Raw genomic sequence first — 19,537 nt, forward strand, 5'->3', positions numbered from 1 at the left:
AGCTCTGCAGACACCAAGGTCGTATCCCACAGGACCCAAGTAGGTCTTTCAGCAGGCCAAATTGCTCTCCTGAAATCCTGCTCTTGGCCTTGTTCTCATCTCCCAGGAGCCTCAGCTCCACTTTCCCATCCCTGACTGTTCCATCCTCACCAACTCTTTCTGGTTTGTAAGCGTAAAGTTCCACAGGGCACCTCACCACACTGACTCCTCAGTCACCCGTGTCAGGAAATGTTGTCAATGAGCTCCAAACCCTCCTAGATGGCTGGTACCTTGCATATCTTCGGTCTGCCACGAGGACATGGCCCTGGAAACATGAGGCTTCTTTCATTTGTCTGAAGGAGGCCTCATCTCATTCCTCTTCCTCATCAGTGAGTGTATAGGTGATGTCCAGTCACCACAACATTGCCCATGTTGTTCTGCCCTCTCATGCTGACTCCTCCGCCTTCAGCTGACATTGTCTGTCCCCAGGCAGAGCTCCACGCATTCCTGCTGGTCTCTCATATGAAGGGAAACTTCCCCTCAAAGTCCAGACCTCTGACATTTTGAGTATCAGACGCCCAAGGCCCCACAGTTTCTCCAGAAGATGGTATTTGTAGTGCCCTTCAACTCCACATCCTGGTATCTTGGGAGAGACCCCCTTATCAGGATAAGCCGTCTGCATGCAAACATTATGAGCTGAACAAATGGAGCTTCAGTCAAGGGAGAGTGCAGACCTTGAGAAAATCTGGTGTTCGCCCATCAGAAAGCTCTAAAGATTTAAAAAGGGAAGTGACCAGTTCTGTATCAGGGCAGGAGAACAACCCCATCCATCAGGACAGAGCAGGACCTGACACGCTGAGCAGTGACCCTGAGGAGAAGGGCCTGGGCACTACAAGGTCCCCACACCAGCCCGTGGTGCACGCTCACCATGAACAAGGCAGCTGCACACGGGGCTGCATGAGGAGGAGCGTGGGGACCCAGACACCTGCAGTTCTCGTCCCATTCGGTTCAGCACTGGTGTGACCCCACACACACGGGTGTGTGCCAGTGTGCGGCTTCCCAGTTTGGAGCAGCAGGGAGGAACTGGAGAGTGCAGGGCTGTGCCAAGGCAGGTTCAGCACCTTGTGCACATGGTGTGGGGTGCTGAGGGACCTGGGCTGCTTTGGCCCAACAGCACTGGGGAGGCTGCAGCAGTGCAGGAGTAGCCTGAGAGTGCTTGAAGGGCGGTTTCAGAGGTGGTGGAGTTTTTCTTCAGAGTGGGAAAGAGCTTGAGAAAGAAATAATGGCCCAAAGTGCAGCTGGGGAGGTCCAGGCTGGACATGGGCAGAAAGGAATGTGATGGAAGGGCAGTGCTGTGGGCGAGCAGGTCAGCAGAGGGAGTCTGCATCAGCCCAAGGCTTTGTGCTTCAAGGACCAGCTGGGGAGGATGGAGAGATCTCAGCAAAGGAAGGAAGATGCTCAGACAAGAGCAAGGTGGGGCAGCAGGGGGGATGTCTCCAGCCTGCAGGGACAGAGGTGCAGGGGATGCCACAGCACAGGACAGGCTGTCGTGGAGATGATCACGGGATGTAAAGAGGCTGAAAGCCCCACCAGACATGAGCTCCTTCTCCCCTTGGCTGTGGCTGTTGTCTGCACCTCTGATGCCTGTGAGGAGACACCTTGTCCTTCCAGCACAGGGGCCTCATGGCCTCCTTGTCCCCAGCCAGGAACCTGGGAGGGGTGGGACCATAGTCCTGCCCTTTGCCTTGCACAGCCCCACATCACACTGTCCCAGGAAGGGCCCTGGGAAACATGGGAGGGACAGGATCTGACTTCCCAGGGCTGGGGGTCAAGGCCAGGCCCTTTGTGTAATGAAACACATCCAGGTTTACTGATCATGAGAGAGACCTTTACTTTGCTTTTCATGACCTGTCATCTCTTCCTCCAATTTTCTTCTCTGACCAGACCTCTTGGATGGTTTCTCAGTTGTGTCCCTCAGTGGGACCCATTAACATTACAAGAAACTTTGGACTTGAATCAAACTTTGACTTCTTGAGAGGTTTGTTTAACTTCCTCCAGGGTCTGAGGTCCATGGACTCAGCACCAAACCCACCAGAGGGGTCATTAAAGCTCCTGGGGCTGCTCCTGTGCTGCTGAGCTGGGCTGGGCTCCTGGGACACAGGGAACTCATGGCAGCGGCAGCGCTGCAGAGAGACAGCTCTGCCCAGGAGCAGCTCCTCTGCACACGCAGCAGGGCTGAGGGCTCTGCCTGGGGATCTCAGGAGACGAGCAAGGCAGAGAGAGATTAAAGGTGGTCAGGACTGGGAGGATGACTGAGAGCTCACTGGAAGAGAAACCTTTGCAGCCCTCGCCATGGTAAGTCTCTGGGTGCAGGGCAGTGCAGCTGTAGCTCCTGGAGACATCTCCTGAAACTGGCACAGGCACAGCTTGTGGGGTCTGTAAGGACGGGGCTCTTGTCAGGCCATGTTGAACAGCTGTGAAGCCGGGTGAGCACCCAGGGGTGCCCAGGGCTGTCCTGCAGAGCAGGGTCCCTGCAGCCCAGGGCTGTGCTGGGCAGGGACTCTGCCGCCTGCCAGGGTCAGCGCTCAGCCTGCCCGGGAGATCCCATGGCAGCAGCTGTGGGTGGAAGGAGCGACCCCCGGCAGGGCAGGCAGGGAGCTTGTGGGGCTGAAGGGGGCTGTGTGGGTCAGGGCTGCTCAGAGCTCCAGATGCCCCCACAGACATGGCAGAGGGTCCTTCTGAACAACAACATCGAGACAGGAACAGCTGCAAGGGAAGGAGTCTGTGCTTTCAGTTTTCCACTCTTGGTTGGCTGGTTGTGCAGTGGGAGATGGGGATTTATTTCTCTCTTTGGAGAAGACACTGGGACCCCAGTTCTCGTTAGGACTTGTCTGAGCTGCTCCTGAGCCCCTGCACACACAGAGCTGCCCCTGGGCAGTGCCAGGAGGTGTGAGCAGGACAGAGCTGAGCACACAGCGGGTGGGACGGGGTCTGTGACACTGACAGGGAGCAGACCAGGAACAGACACACAGCTGCAGGCAGCACAGACATGGGCACGGAGAAGGAGCTCCTACCAGATATGACAGGGACGGGATTTAGGAACCCCCCTGCAATCCCCTGCAGTGCAGACACATTTCCCAGTGCAACCCATGGTCTCCTCTCCTGCCCAGCAGACCCTCTGCCCCAAAGCCATGGGGTCCAGGTCACGAGTCTCCACCTCAGCAGCTGGACCTCCAGGTGAAGGGTTCCTGGAACGTGGTACTCAAAAAAGGCGCTAAAAGTACTTGCTCTCCAGTGTCATTATGTGAGTGGCAGCAGCACAGCCGGGTCAGGAGAAGGTTCCACAGCATGCCCGTCTGCCTTTCTGTCCTTGCTTCATTTTCTGGCAGCACTGCAGTGTTCTTCCCTGTTTCTCCACCTGTCCCTGGTGCTCTTGCTCTCTGGGGTTGGGGTGCAAGTGTCCGTCTCTTCTTGTTCTGGCATCAACTCAGGGGGTTTTGCCCCAGAGCTGTGTTCACGGAAACCAGATGCCCAAGATGCATTTTAAACTGTGATGAACAGTTTTTTCTCACTTGGTAGAAAGAGAGAATGAGCTGAAACATCCCTCCATCAGGGAGGGGGTATTCCATGAGAAACAGCCTGTTTATTTCACTCAGAGAAGTCTCCCCTAACTTGTCACTGTCTTTTCCTCCTTGCACAGGTCCTCATGCCCACAGGCAGCAAATGTCCAACAGCAGCTCCATCACCCAGTTCCTCCTCCTGCCGTTCACAGACACACGGGAGCTGCAGCTCTTGCACTTCTGGCTCTTCCTGGGCATCTACCTGGCTGCCCTCCTGGGCAACGGCCTCATCATCACCACCATAGCCTGGGACCAGCACCTCCACACCCCCATGTACTTCTTCCTGATCAACCTCGCCCTCCTCGACCTGGGCTCCATCTCCACCATTGTCCCCAAGTCCATGGCCAACTCTCTGTGGGATTCCAGGGACATTTCCTATGCAGGATGTGCTACACAACTCTTTCTGTTTGTCTTTTTAGCTTCAGCAGAGTTTTACCTTCTCACCATCATGTCGTACGACCGCTACGTTGCCATCTGCAAACCCCTGCACTACGGGACCCTCCTGGGCAGCAGAGCTTGTGTCCACATGGCAGCAGCTGCCTGGGCCACTGGGTTTCTCAATGCTCTGCTGCACACGGCCAATACATTTTCACTGCCCCTGTGCAAGGGCAATGCCCTGGGCCAGTTCTTCTGTGAAATCCCCCAGATCCTCAAGCTCTCCTGCTCACACTCCTACCTCGGGGAACTTGGGCTTCTTTTGTTTAGTGGATCTTTAGTTTTTATGTGTTTCATTTTTATTGTGGTGTCCTATGTGCAGATCTTGAGGGCCGTGCTGAGGATCCCCTCTGAGCAGGGACGGCACAAAGCCTTTTCCACCTGCCTCCCTCACCTGGCCGTGGTCTCCCTGTTTGTCAGCACTGCCATGTTTGCCTACCTGAAGCCCCCCTCCATCTCTTCTCCATCCCTGGACCTGGTGGTGTCTGTTCTGTACTCGGTGGTGCCTCCAGCAGTGAACCCCCTCATCTACAGCATGAGGAACCAGGAGCTCAAGGATGCCCTGAATAAACTAGTGGCGGGATGCTTTTCACAAATAATAAAGTGTCCGTCATCTGCTCTTTGAGAGATAACAGTTTTAATGTAACTCATTAGAGGCCCAGACTTCTGTGTGTGTGTGTGGTGGTGGTGTTGGTTTTTTTTTTTAATAAATCATGATATTTTTCTCATCCCCTTTCTAATTTATTGTCTGTTGTTTTTCAAACCCACTGCCTGTATAAATATGAAGCCATGCTCTCTGCAAAATAAAGGTCTCTGCTGTTACTTTTTTTCTCTGAGATTCTTCCTCCAAGGCCTATTTTGAGCTGCAGGGACTATCTCTTTGTCAGTGGGAGGAGGGGAAAACAGCTCTGGCATGGCAGCCCTGCCAGGGAGCAGCAGCACTTGTTCTTCCAGAGCTGTTCCTGTTCCACTCCCACACTCTCCTTCTCATCCCTGGTGTTGGTGCAAGGCCTGAGTGCTCTGGCAGCTTGGTCACCGTCCTGCTGTGTGGGAGTTCTTCTAGAACATGCCCAAGAAAGTGGCCACAGACGCAAACCCCAGGGTACAGAAAAAAAGAGAGTGTGTGTGCAGGGCTGGCACACAGCAGTGTCCTCTCACAGCCAGGCTCCTGCCAGAGACCTGCAGGACCAGCAGAGCAGGGGCTGGGCTGTGCCCCTGTGCACTGGACACCCCATAGAAGGACCCTCAGGTCAATCACCATGGACTGGCCCTTCACAACTACCATTCACAGCACTGGCTTCTCATCCACAGAGGTTGTTCTTCCCTCCATGGATGGACACGCAATGAATAGTTCAGCAGTCCCTGTTTGCTTTGTACAGATGAGATGGGAGCACACACATCATGTACCTGAGGTGACATGAATGTGAGCGAGCATAAACACCATCAACTATTCCTTGGGGCTCCATGAAGGTCTGTGGCACAGAGAGTGGCTTGAGGCCACATCACATTGGGAAACCACCTGAATGCAGCACTGGGATATGCAACCTTGATCTGAGGTCTCCATGTCCATTCCTCATGATGTTGGACATCTCAGATGAGTGCAGAGCAGGTGACACACCACAGGGATGAGGTGTCTCCTGTCTCTTTGGAGTGGCAACAGGACGTCAGAGGGACACTGTGACTCCTGCCTCTGTGTGTAAAATGGACAGACTCTGTCTCTGAGCATCCCTGGGTGCACAAGGAGTCCTGAGACCAGCTCTGATGTGGACACCTCACAGGACCCTGACATTTCTGTGTGTGACTCCAGGAACAAACCCCACTGGATCAGTGAGATTCATCTCAGCTGATTTGGACAGGATCATTGCAAGTGCTCTTGTCTGCTACATCACCCTTGCCCTTGATTCCACATTGTGCTCTCAAAAGTGCCCTAGAAACCAGAGAGGTTCTGGGGTCCTTAAAAAATGCAGAACTCAGTCCCATCTTCAAGAAGAGCACAAACAGGAATGGGGAGAATAATAGTCTGGCCACCCTACCTCCCTCCTTGGGAAGGGGATGGGACAAGCCTCCTGAAGCCATTTCCAGGAATGTGAAGGACAAGGAGGGGATTGCTGAGCCCAAATGGACAGGGGAAGGAAAGGCATGTTGTGTACAGGGTGTTTGCAAGGCTCAGCCATGGTCTCCTTCTGGCCAGAGTGGTGCTGATGGGGCTCACGAAGTGGATGCTGGGTGGGAAGTTGGCTGAACCATCAAGCCCAAATATCACCAGTGGTACAAAGTCCTGTGTGCAGACAGTTACTGGTGTCATCTCTCAGTGACCAGCACTTGGACCAACACTGTTGAACATCTTTATTCTCCCCTTCTATGATGTATCAGAGAGCACTTTCGGTGCCTTTGAGGATGATGCAAACCTGGGTGGAGGCCTTGAGCAACCTCACCTGGTTCACCCTGAGCAGGAGAGTGAGACAAGAAGAGTGAGACAAGGGCTCTCTGCAAACCTGAGTTATTCTGTGGTTTGACAGAATTTTTGCCTTGGAGAGGTTTCAGGAGAGAGAATAGGTATAGAGATATAGAAGGTGTTAACATGAAAAAAAGCAGTTCCAGTGAGGAGCGCTTTTCACTTACATTGTGAGTAGGAAATATATTTGACAAATTTGAACAAGGCGGGGAAGTGAGATGGGTGTCTACAGCCTGTGGGAAAGAGGAGCAGGTATAGGAATGTGCTTCTGTCTTTGTCAGGTCCTGGGTGCTAAGGAGGGGGAATGGATGGTTGTGGTATTATGAGGTTACATGTGTCTCAGACACTCATAATCCAGTCAGAATCCTGTGGCTGTGAAGGGGACAGTGAGGTCAGTTCTGTCTCTGGAGGTGACAGCCCACCAGCAGGGACATGGCTGGGAAAGAACCTCAGCCTAAGTAGGACAGATCCTACCCAGGAAGAGATCTTGGAGACAGGTTGTCACATCCATCCCACCCGAGAACATGACGGGACAGCAGCAGGAACATGGTCATGTGTATCAGAGAAGCTGAAAGGCCAGCAGCACTCATGGGATTTAGGAGATCATGGTGAGATTAATTCTCTCTGGTCAAGTGCAAGACCACATGAAGAATAACAGGTTGGGATCTCTGCTTGATGGGCAGTTTCTGAGGTGGTAAAGCTTCCAAAGTAGTGGGAAAAAGCAGCAGAGTAAAAAAACTAAAACCACCAAGTACAGATGGGGAAGTAGAGACTGGTTATCAGGAGTAAGAAATGTCACTGTAAGAGCAGTGCTGTGGGGCAAGAGGTGACCCAGAGGGAGCTGGATCAGCCCATGGTTTGTGTGCCAAAGAGCAGCCAGTGAGGGTGCAGACACAGCAGTGAAGGTGCAGAAATGCTGGGTGAGAGCAGGTGGGGAAGCGAGATGGGTGTCTGCAGCCTGCAGGGAAAGAGGGGCAGGGGTAGCACCATGTAGAACAGCCTGTGGTGGAGATGGCAAAGGGCGCTGTAAGGCTGGAAGGGACCCACAGAACCCAGGTCTCTGTCCCCTTGGCCAGGGCAGTTGTCTCTGCCACTGAGGCCCAGCAGAAGACATGTTGTCCTCATGGCACTGGGGCCTCGGTGCCTCCTTGCAGCCCCATGGGGAAGCTGGAAGTTGTTGTCCCAGTGTTGTCCTTCCCTGGACCTTGCACACCCACATCCCACGGTCCCAGGAAGAGCCCTGAGCCGTGTGTTTACATCTCATCTGTACAATGAAAACATAGATTTTTGACCTAGTGTTTCATAGAATCATTTTAATTTTTAAGTTTCATTTCATTTAATTATATACATAGTAGTAGTATATTATACTATTTTTATTGTCTTATTAAAATGCTGTTTCTGAACCCACGGGTTTCTCCATTCCCTTTGGTTATCTTCCATATCGCACTTAATAGGTTGGGGGAGTATGTGAGCAGCTATTGTGGTCTTAGTTGCTGGCTGGGGTAGAACATTGACAGGAAAGGATAATAGTGGCTCAAGAACTCTTGAAAATCACTTTCCAAGATGATGGCACTTTTTTTTTTTTGTATTGGGAAACAGCATGAGAAAGGAAAATGATCAGACACTGCAGCTCTGGAGATCCAGAGTGGAGCTCAGGATCAAGAAATGTCATTCTGAGCACAGTGCTGTGGTCATTCAGAAGGACTCTGGATCAGCCATGACTTTGTGTTTCAAGAACAGCTGGTGAGGATGGAGAGACAGCAGCACAGGTGGGGACACACTGGGCTGAGAACAAGGTGGGGAAGCGCATGGGGTGTCTGCAGCCTGTGGGGAAACAGCCACAGGCCTGGGACAGTGCAGGATGGACTGTGGTGGAGATGGCCAAGAGTGAGGCTGGATGTCCCTGAAAGAGCCAAGGTCTTTGTCCCCTTGGCTATGGCTGATGTCCCTGACAGCCAGGCCTAAGAGGAGACACATGGTTATCATGGCCATGGCATCCCATTGCCTACTTGCACCCCCAGGGTTGTCACCCCATTGTCCTGCACTGGGCATCACACTCCCCACAGCCCCAGGAAGAGCCTGAGCCACCTGTGAGGGACAGGATCTCCCTTCCCAGGGGCAGGGGCTCAAGGCTTGGCCATTGTCCTTCATCAGACAAACCAAGGGCTTTCTCAGCATCAGAGCTGCTGCACTTTGCCTTTGCCTGATGCAATCACTGCCTCCAATTATCTGCTCTAACGAGTCCCTGGGGAGGCTTTGTCAGTAACAGCCCTCAGTGGGGCCCATTAATGCTTCAAGGTACTTTGGAGTTTGTTCTGACTTGGACTTCTTGAGCAGATTCTTCAGCCTGTCCTTGGTATCTGAGGTTCATGGACTCAGCACCAAATACGCCACGAGGCTCATTAAAACACAGAAAGCCCTAACGAGCGATGTTTTTTCCTGTAATTTTCTTCAAATCTTCCAGACTTGTAGAACTAACTGGAGAGGTTTCAATGGGACACTTGCTGATGAAGATTTCAAAGAAGATTTCATAAAGGAGGGTTTTTTCTTTCCAGGGTGTTTTCTGTCATTTTTCAATGTGTAGAAGAAGTGACAGCAGCATTCTACACTGGACATTGATCCCGAGGGTCTCCTGAAGACATCTGGACAGGCAGGAGAACAGTCCCTTGAGGCTGGACAGTGTATGGACAACCTGGCTCCTCACCCCCACCCCCAGTCTGCCGGTTCCCTCATTGGCCACCAGAGATTGCATCACTTTTCCTACATCAGTTTAATAAACAGCAAAACACTTTCCTCAGCTGTGTGTGTAAGTGGATCTGGTGAGGTCCAGCATCCACAAGGGACACCCACACAAGAACTGGTTTAGACAGAGAGACAGGAGAGGATAGAAATAAACACAATGAACGTGTTGACTGCCATGTTAATTAGAGCTCTGAAGAATGGGGCAAGTTTGTAACTCCCTGAAGCTCAAAGCAGAAACCAGACAGTTGAGAGGCCACTGAATGACCAAAGAGCAAGTGGAGGAGAAACCTGAGAGCACTGGGAAGGGCAAACGTCCACACAGTGCTGGAAAGTTGTCCTTGGGCAGGGACATTTAATCAGGAGAGGTGGGAACTCCTGAATGACGAGGGAGATGAAATAATAGAGTGTTGGTAATAGAAGTACAGGGGAAGACCAATATTTCTTATCCTTCCCTTAGTACATCTTTCATCAGCTGTCTCACCATAAACAGCCAGGGCCATTTTAGGGCCCCAGTGTACCTGAGGTGCTGGCCTGGGATTGGCATCTCTCACACAGGACCTGGGGAGACCAGAGCACCTTGCAGTGCAGGTGGAGCCTGGGCAGGGGTTCCCGGGGCATCTACACTGGCACCAGGTGTTTGTGTCCCTGGAGCTGAAGACATTTGTGTCCTAAAGCCAACCCCAGTTCTGGAATACTCTTTCATTAACTGACATCTGATGGGCCTGCAGGCATGAAGCCAAGATCATGTTGTGTCTTGCACAGCGCCCCATGCCCTCTGAACCTTCCCTGCCCAGGACTCCTCACACGTTGCCCAGAGCGAGTCACACTGAGGTGTTGGCTGGTTCACGGGCTGAGATGTTGGTTTAGATGGTCACCTACAGCACAGGTGGATCCTGCCCCATCATCGCCTGCTCTGCTCCAGTCTGAAACAGAGCCCAACATCACAATGGGATCATGAGAGAACTGAGGTTGAAGGGACCTCAGGAGTCTGCAGTCCAACCTGTCACCAACTGGGTCACACCAAGGTGTTCAAGCCTTGATTCAATCAGAGCTTTAGCAGGACTAGAGAAGTGATCATCCCTTTGTACTGGGCACTGGTGAGGCTGCACCTTGAATCCTGGGGTGAGTTTTAGGCCCCTCATGGCAAGGAAGACATTGAGGTGCTGGAGAGAGTTCAGAGGAGGGTGACAAGGCTGGTGAAGGGTCTGGAGCACCAGTCTGACGAGGAGCGGTTGAGGGAGCTGGGGCTGTTCAGCCTTGAGAACAGGAGGCTGAGGAGAGACCTTATTACTCTCTACAGCTGCCTGAAAGGAGGTTTCATCATGGAGGGTGTTGGTCTCTTGTCCCAAGTAGCAAGTGATAGGACAAGAGGAAATGGCCTCAAGTTGCACACGGAGAGGTTTAGATTGGATATGAGGAATAAATTCTTCACGGAAGCCACCAGTGATGTTCCTCAGGACTCAGTCCTAGGGCCAGGTCTGTCCAATATTTTTATCAATAATATGGATGCAGGAATTTAATGCACCATTAGCAAATTTTCTGATAATGCCATCCTCGGAGGTGCTGATGACTATCCTGAGGGGCAAGGAGCCTTGCAGAGCGATCTAGATAGATTGGAGCATTAGGCAATTATCAACGGCATAAAATCAGCAACAAAGCTGGTGACCGACCGGAAGGCATGTCCTCTGAGGAGTGGCTGAGCAATCTGGATTTCTCTAGTTTGGAGAGAAGGAAGCTGATGAGCAAGCTCATTGCCCTCTAAAGGTTCCTGAGGAGGGAAGTGTATAGGGAAGTGCTGACCTCTTGTCCCTGGTATCCAGTGACAGGACATGTGTGAATGGTGCAAACCTGGGTCAGAGGAAGTTCAGACTTGACCCTCTACTGAGAGTGTGGTCAAATACTGGAACAGCCTTCTGAACAATAGGATGAGGGGCAACGGGCACAGCATAGGAGGTCCCTTCTGAATATTAGGAAAAACCTCTTTACTGTGAGGGTGCCTGATCACTGGAACAGGCTGTCCAGAGAGGTTGTGGAGTGTCCTCCTCTGGAGACATTCAAAACCCGCCTGGACACCTTCCTGTGCCATCTGCTCTGGGCGAACCTGCTTTAGCAGGTGGGTTGGGCTAGATGATCTCCAGAGGTCCCTTTCAAGCCCAACCATTCTGTGATTCTGTGACAGCTGGTTGATGCCCCAAGCCTCAGCATTCAAGAGGCATTTGGACAACGCACTTACTACCCTGTTTTAACTTTAGATCAGCCTTGAATTGGTCATGCAGTGGGACTAGATGGTCATTCTAGGTCCCTTACAGCTGAACTATACCTCACTTCCCTTCTTCCCTTTCTCCTCCTTTCCCTAGCAGGGGGAAGCTGCAAAGCCCCCCCACCACAGCCCCACCTGGCACCCTTTGCAGGAAGCCTTTGGGGTGCTGGCCCCAAGGCAGTCCCGGTGCCCAGGAGTTCCGGGGGGCTGTCCCTGCCCTTGGTGTCCACGTGCTGGGCACAGCTGCTGGCTGTCCCTGATGCCTTCTCTGCCCTTTGGCTCTCCAGGACAAAGCTCCTGCTCTTCTCTCCAGTCATGGCAGAAACCAGCCCTGCAACCAAGAGAAGAGCCCTGGTAGCTGTCCCCTCTCTGCACCAGAGCTGATGTCCATGAGGCCCCACAGCGAGGAGGACCAGGGTCACAAAGCCTTTTCTGAGGGGATAACAGGATGGTTTCAACCACTGCAGCGTGGAGAAAATCCCCAGTGTGACCAGAGCCATAGGATGCGCTGGACAGTGCCAACAGACCGCCATGGAAATAAGACTCGCTTTGAATCCATTCCCAAAGCACAGCCAGGCAAATGATGACTCTTCCCAAATGAGCAAAAAGAGTCCATTGCTGCTACTGCAGTCATGTTTCCTTTTCTACCCAAACCAAGATCCACAGTTGGCCATCTGTACAGGGGATGCAAAATGCACTTCAGCCGCAGGGTAAACCTTCCACACCTCCTGTGTGACTTGCACCTTTCTCGGAGTTATTTGCCTACCTTGATTGGTGGGAAGAGGTTCAGAACTTATGGAAAGCCTTTAAGAGATACTCTTTGGAGTACTGAAAGAGTAAGGAAGCTGCTGCCATTTTGGACATTTGCGTCAAAACTCATACACACATGGGATAGTGTGTGGTGTGTGACATGGATTTCTTTTTCTCCTTGTTCTCCTTTTTAGTAATGCCTGAGATCTTTGCTTTGGAAAAAACATACCTAAACAAAAGAATCTGAGAACAAAAGTCCTGATCAGAGAGAAGGTCCATCTGGGCCAAGACTCAGTCTCCAAAGCTGCCAGCCATCCGTGTCTACAGGGTCTTGGGGTGCTCAAAGGCCTCAGTGGCTGGGACCGGCCTCCCTGGGGACCATCTCCTGCAGGGGCCCAGGGGCCGTGTCTCAGCTCAGCCTGGGACCTCTGGTGCCTGCCTGAGCCATGTTGTAGGTGTGTGTGCCTGTCTGTGCCCCATCTCCTGGACGGGCCTGGGCCCTGCCCTGCAGAGAGCGGCTCTCCTGGATGGAGTCCTCAGGCCTGGCTCAGAGCTCATCGTGCTCCAGGCACAGCTACTGAGCACAACCATGCTGTGCTGTGCTGTGCTGTGCTGCTCTATTCTGTACGCTCACAAGGAGTCCAATAAAGATGGGACTGTTCGACTGAAATGCCAGAGAGGTTTTAGATCCAAAAACAGTTTCAGGGACACATACACAAAGGATACAACTGGAAACAGAATTTTAAAATTATTTTTTAATATTTATATTTATTTTATTAAAATTACAAATGTTAATAGAAGAAGGAGAAGGAGGAGAGCTGGCTCCTGCTGCAAACTTGCCCTGGGAGAAAGAACCCGAGAAAGCCAGGGCACGAGTGGTGCCTTGGAGGGCAAGAGCAGTGGGCATGAACCGAGCCAAAAGGGCCCAGAGGAGCTCTGACAGGTGGTCATGCTCAATGCTGCAGAGGAAGGCAAAAAAACCCCGGGGACCAGGGCCAGTCTGCCCCAGGGGAAAATTCCTTCCTGACCCCAACACTGGCGATCGGCTGTTCCCTGAGCATTTGAGCAAGACCTGGCTCCTCGGCCCACAGGCTGGTCATGCCTCCCAGAAGACCACAGAATAATAGGAGGATAGGATGATGATCTCTTCTTCTCTCCCTTCCCCTTCCCCTTCCCCTTCCCCTTCCCCTTCCCCTTCCCTTCCCTTCCCTTCCCTCCCCCTCCCCCTCCCACTCCCCCTTCCCCTTCCCCTTCCCCTTCCCCTTCCCCTTCCCCTTCCCTTCCCTTCCCTTCCCTTCCCTTCCCTTCCCTTCCCTTCCCTTCCCTTCCCTTCCCTTCCCTCCCCCTCCCCCTCCCCCTCCCCCTCCACCTTCACCTTCACCTTCACCTTCCCCTTCCCCTTCCCCTTCACCTTCCCCCTCCCCTTCCCCTTCCCAATCCCCTTCCCCTTCCCAATCCCCTTCCCCTTCCCAATCCCCTCCCCTCCAATCCCTTCCCTTCCCTTCCCTTCCCTTCCCTTCCCTTCCCTTCCCTTCCCTTCCCTTCCCTTCCCTTCCCTCCCCTTCCCCTTCCCCTTCCCCTTCCCCTTCCCCTTCCCCTTCCCCTCTCCTCTCCTCTCCTCTCCTCTCCTCTCCTCTCCTCTCCTCTCCTCTCCTCTCCTCTCCTCTCCTCTCCTCTCCTCTCCTCTCCTCTCCTCTTCTCTCCTCTCCTCTCCTCTCCTCTCCGCTTCTCCACTCTGCTTCCCTCTCCTTCTTTTCCTTCTCCCTCCTTTCACTAGCAGTACATGCTAAAGAAATTGCTGACAAACACTAATAACCTTGCCCTGCTTACCCATTCGCTCCATCACCTTGTGCCACCGACGCATCTACCTTCTGGTGGCCGGGAGAGCACCGCGCCCCCTTCAAACCACTCTGCATTCCACTTCCTACGGCTGCTGACCCTAGCTCCCCACTCCATCAGGACGGTGAGCTCTGCAGTGCTCCTCAAGAAGGCATTCCCTTCATTTTGCTACTGCTATCCAGCTGAAAAGGATGATCATCCATCAGATGAACCTGGAAGGTTGCCCTGCTGGGAGATGGCCTTGCAGCAGAGAAACTCCAGCTGCCTCGTCCAGCTCTTCCTCCTTCAGCCCCTGTCAAGGGATTCCACCGGCTCCTCAAGGACTTCCTCTCCGATGTCTTCAGGCTGCCTCCAGGCCAGCTCTGGCAGCAGACACGGGACGCTGCTCCCTTTTATACTGTCCCGGGGCATTGTGACATCAGCATTGCCCTGTGGTCGCATTGTGACACGGAGGTGACATGGGCCCCCGGTGTCCCACCCCACCCACTGCCCATGTACCCAGCACTCCTTGGAGGAAGGACTTTGGGGTGCTGCTGGCCCCCAGGCTGTCCTTGTGCCCAGGAGGCCCAGGGCGCTGTCCCTGCTCTTGGTGGTGAGATGAAGGCTGGTCTGGCAAACGTCACCCTTTGTGTCCCCAGGTGATGGACACTGCTCATGTGCCTCTGCAGAGAGTGGCAGGAGCTGGATCCCCTTCTCGGGACAGACTCCTTCCAGGAGAGACACAGACACAGGGGAACTCATCAGGGCTTTACGGCATTTCACTGGGCATCAGTTTTGACATATTGGGTGCTGTCCTGTGACTGCCCTTTCTGCACAAATGATCATACAAACACAACCATTTAGTAAGACATGGTCATAAAGGGCTGTTATGGACAAGAAAGCTCACCGTGAACTCTGGAGAGAGTGAGGAAGTTTATAATAAGCACCAGGAAGAACCAAGAAGCTCAAGGTCCCTTCTGAAGAGCGGGAGGCCTGAGCAGCCGTGATTGGCCATTGTAGGTGTGGGAGAGGGTCAGGGCATGTCAGGGAGAAGCAATGAGATGGCTGATGGCTTCAGTGAACCCTTCCAGCCATGTCTGAGCCCAGAAATGGAAAGCAGTTGATGTCTGCAGGTGGAGGAGGAACAGGAGGAAGATTTTCCTGGGAATACGGAAGGAAGAAAGGCCTCTCTTGGGCTAATCCTGTATGGCAGTTCCATTTCCATGCTGTGGGCATGGCTGTGCCTGGGAGATGGGGAACGGCTGCTGCTGGGGTGGCTGTGCTCAGTCATGGCCCATGAGCTGACCCTGCTCTGCTCCTCTCTTACACTGCCCACACTTGGATGGTCCTCAGGAATCATCCATGAGCCTGGTGGATGCATGAACCTCCTGGAGTGATGGCTATGGATCCAAATAGGGGATTCAAGCAATTTTTGGGACTGGGACACTGAGGTGACTGGTGACCATTGCCAGGTGAATGAAAGAAGCTGGATGAGTTGTGAGGAACTCACAGGCATTTCCAACTCCACAGAACACCAGACCCTTGTAGTTAAAGCAACAGCACTCGGCATAAAACCCACCCCAAAACACAAAACACCCACACTGACCACAGGAAAAGCCTTGAAAAACATTTGAGAAAAATCTACCAGGTCCCAGGTTCCAGTGCTCAGCCATCTGGTGATGAACAAGCATCAAGGGCTGACATGGCATCAGAGCCACCTCCACATGGCCCTCACCACCTGGAACCAGTGTCTCCAAGTCTTTCCTTCAGCAGCCTCCAGGGACAGGGACCTGCACTGGTTGTTTCCTTCACAGCTGTGTCAGTGATGGCCCTTCATGGGGTCCCAAACAGCCCAGAAACTTGGGGTTTGCTTCTGCCTTTCACTTCATTGGAGGTTGTTCAGTTTCAGTAGCTGCAGTTCAGAATTACGACACCAGAGGGCTCACTAACATCTAATATGCTCGTACAAACCAAGGCTCTGTGCATCATTATCCTAAAGGCTTCAAGTCTGGTGTGGATGATTAGAGAGATTTCAGGAATAGCCAAACAGAGAGCATTTCCATAATAAATAGCAATAAAGCCAAATTTATTCTATTTCCATCCCTGCTTGCCCTTCCCTCCCTTTCCAGAACAGGTGGTATGAGTAGCCTCCAGTTCATATCGATGTGTTGCATCTCCTGATGAAGACTGAGTATGTCAGAAAAGTATGTAACTAAATCACCATGTGAGTGAGGAGACAGGCCAGGACACCTCAAGAGGAGTCACACTCCTCTGGACCAATAGGTGGCTGTTCCTGGCAATCTCAGGTGCCACAGCACAGCGATACTTGTGTTCAGGAGCTGGTCAAGTGACGCATCTCCTGTTCTGTAACGGTGTCTGAGTTTGCTCAGGTCACCCCTGACTTGAGCCCCATCCACTGCTGGGTGTTCTCCAGACTCCTGCCTTCAGGAACAAAGTCCAGGAGACCTTGCTGGTGAAGATGGAGGCAAAGAAGCCACGAAGAACCTCAGTCCTGTCTGATTCTACTCTTCTGAAGTTCAGCAGCAGGCCCACGTTCACCCTGTCTATTCTCTTACTGCAAGTGAAGCTCTGTCAGCTCATCTTGCTGCCCTTCCCGTGCAGGTATCAAGTCCAGGGCAGCTTTGGCATCATCCCCACATCCATGGACAAGGTTTCTAAATTCCTCCTTTGTAGCTTCCCCTGCTCCACCTCCTGTGTGCTGCCTTTTGCCCTGGATCTCCATCAGTGCAGAGGAGCAGCCTCATGAGATAAATGCTTATGTTCATGGGTACTTGGAGAGATCATTCTTGTGCTTGGAGCAGCCTGTCCTGTAAGGATTATCAGATTTCCTGAGCTCCTTCACCCTGCAGATCTACTTCCATGGCACCATTTTGCCCACCATCCCCCAGTATGTCCAAGTCTTCTCCTCTGGAGCCCACCAGCCTGTGCTCTGCTGCTGGCCTTCCTCCCTCCCCTCTGGTGCCTGGGACCCCACTGTGTCCTGGTCACGACAGCCAAGGTGGACACTGATGTTCACATCCCTCACCAGCTATTCCTTGTTTCCCAGTTCCAGATCCAGTTGAGCATCACTCTCATTGGCCCACAATGCAGACACGTTAAGCAGTTGGCCCAAGATCCTTTGGACTGATGGCACTTGCCACTTTGCCAGGCCAGATAATGTCAGAGCAATTACAGTTCCCCATAGGAACCTGCTCATTGACTGGTGACTTCCTCCTTGAGTTGCTGACAGAAGATCTTGTCCATTTCTTCTACATGATCATGTAGTTTGTAACACCCAACACATTGTCACTCTCTATTGGGTTTACATGACAAACCCTTGGAACTGGGGGTAGGTGTGGCTGTGCTACAGTTGTCACCTCTCCGGGAAGACAACAGGAGTTTGACCAATGTCAGTCACAGCCGATTTCAGCTGTTCCAAGATGGACCCACTTCTTGCCAAATCTGAGCCACTCAGTGATGCTGGCAGCACCTCTGGGATATTGTATTTGAGAAAGGGTAAAAAACGCTGCACAACAGCAGGTGGGAGAGAGGAGGGAGGAGATGGGAGAAAAAAGCACTGCAGACACCAAGGTCATATCCCATAGGACCCAAGCAGGTCCCTCAGCAGGCCAAATCCTGCTCTCCTGAAATCCTGCTCTTGGCCTTGTGATCATCTCCCAGGAGCCTCAGCTCCACTTTCCATCCCTGACTGTGCCATCCTGACCAACTCTTTCTGGTTTGTAAGTGTGAAGTCCCACAGGGCACCTCACCCCACTGACTCCTCAGCCACCCGTGTCAGGAAATGTTGTCAATGAGCTCCAAACCCTCCTTGTCCCCAGCCAGGAACCTGGGAGGTGTGGGACCATAGTCCTGCCCTTGGCCTTGCACAGCCCCACATCACACTGTCCCAGGAAGGACCCTGGGCAATGTGAGAGGGACAGGATCTGCGTTCCCAGGGCTGGGGGTCAGATCTTGGCCCTTTGGTTAATGAAACACATCCAGGTTTACTCAGCATCAGAGAGACCTTTACTTTGCTTTTCCTGACCTGTCATCTCTGCCTCAAGTCTTCTTCTCTAACCAAACCTGAGTATTGTTTCTCAGTAGTGTCCCTCAGTGTGACCCATAAACCTTACAATAAACTTTGGAGTTTGAATCTGACTTTGACTTCTTGAGAGGTTTCATCAACTTCCTCCAGGGTCTGAGGTCCATGGACTCAGCACCAAACCCACCAGAGGGGTCATTAAAGCTTCTTGGGCTGCTCCTGTGCTGCTGAGCTGGGCTGGGCTCCTGGGACACAGGGAGCTCATGGCAGCGGCAGCGCTGCAGAGAGACAGCTCTGCCCAGGAGCAGCTCCTCTGCACACGCAGCAGGGCTGAGGGCTCTGCCTGCAGCACCGAGGGCACAGGAGCCAGGCACAGAGAGGGAAATGCAGTCTGGGCTGGGAGGATGCTGAGAGTTCACTGGAAATGAAATCCTCTCAGATATGAAGCCCGTGGCTGCAGGGCATTGAATCTGCAAATCATGGTAGGATCTCAGAAAGCTGTCACATTGCAGAGCCTGCGAGAGATGTAAGTACAGCTCTCAGAGATTCTCTGATCAGAGGGGAGGATGTGCTGCAGAGCAGGGATTGCCTTCTGCACTGTCAGAGTGACAAGACGTGAATGCTGCGTTCTCCCCAGGGTGGCTGTGGGGTGTAAATGTAAATGTGCAGGCAGGGGTGCCCAGGGCTGTCCTGCAGAGCAGGGTCCCTGCACCCCAGGGCTGTGCCGGGCAGGGACTCTGCCGCCTGCCAGGGTCAGCGCTCAGCCTGCCCGGGAGATCCAACAACACTGAGGGGAGAAGATGTGGTGGAGGAGCAAACCCTATTGGGCAAGAAAGGTGCCTCTGCTGTGGAGAGGGTGCTGTGTGGGTCAGGGTTGCTCACACATCAAGATCACCCCCAGCATTTTTCCAAGTGGATGCCTCAAGGAGAAGATCAATGCAAGGATTGCCAGACAGATAAGGAGCTTTCCTGAGCCTGTCTTTTCAGTTTCCTCTCCCAAGGGGTGGGGGGTGCAGGAAAGGATAAAATGAAAATGAGCTCTCATGCTTAAACAAGTCACTGAGACACCTGAACTGCAACTGTGAGTGATCAGTACATCTGCCAGAAGGCTCATGACATCCCTTCCCCACCCCTCTGCCTGTGCACAGCACCTGCATCACCTTGGCTGGACCCGTCAGCCTTAGTCTGACCTGTCCTGTTTTCCAGCCTGCAAACAGGAAGATGCCCCCAGGCAGTGCCCTGTGAACAGGCAGGATCTGTAGGGCCAGGGGGAGGGCACAGAGGGTGGGATGGTCTGTGAGCACTGACAGGGAAGAGACATGGACAGGGAAACACCTCCCAGGGGAGAATCTCCAGGCAGCAGGGAAATGATCAGAAATGAGAGGAAACCAAACCCGGAATGGTTATGGGAGGGAGAAGAGAGAAAAGTGCCTGTG

At 52.9% G+C, this 19,537-nt stretch overlaps 1 protein-coding gene across 1 annotated transcript; it reads left to right on the forward strand.

Annotated features, from left to right (window-relative positions):
- Positions 1–3,702: 3,702 nt before the first annotated feature.
- Positions 3,703–4,865, forward strand: LOC135578017 (olfactory receptor 14J1-like). Its single transcript, XM_065048177.1, has one exon. It carries the CDS (start codon positions 3,703–3,705, stop codon positions 4,657–4,659), a length of 957 nt encoding a protein of 318 aa, XP_064904249.1. The 3' UTR covers positions 4,660–4,865.
- Positions 4,866–19,537: the final 14,672 nt, after the last annotated feature.

The sequence above is a fragment of the Columba livia genome, unplaced genomic scaffold, assembly GCF_036013475.1.
Source record: "Columba livia isolate bColLiv1 breed racing homer unplaced genomic scaffold, bColLiv1.pat.W.v2 Scaffold_214, whole genome shotgun sequence".
Classification (NCBI taxonomy): domain Eukaryota; kingdom Metazoa; phylum Chordata; class Aves; order Columbiformes; family Columbidae; genus Columba; species Columba livia.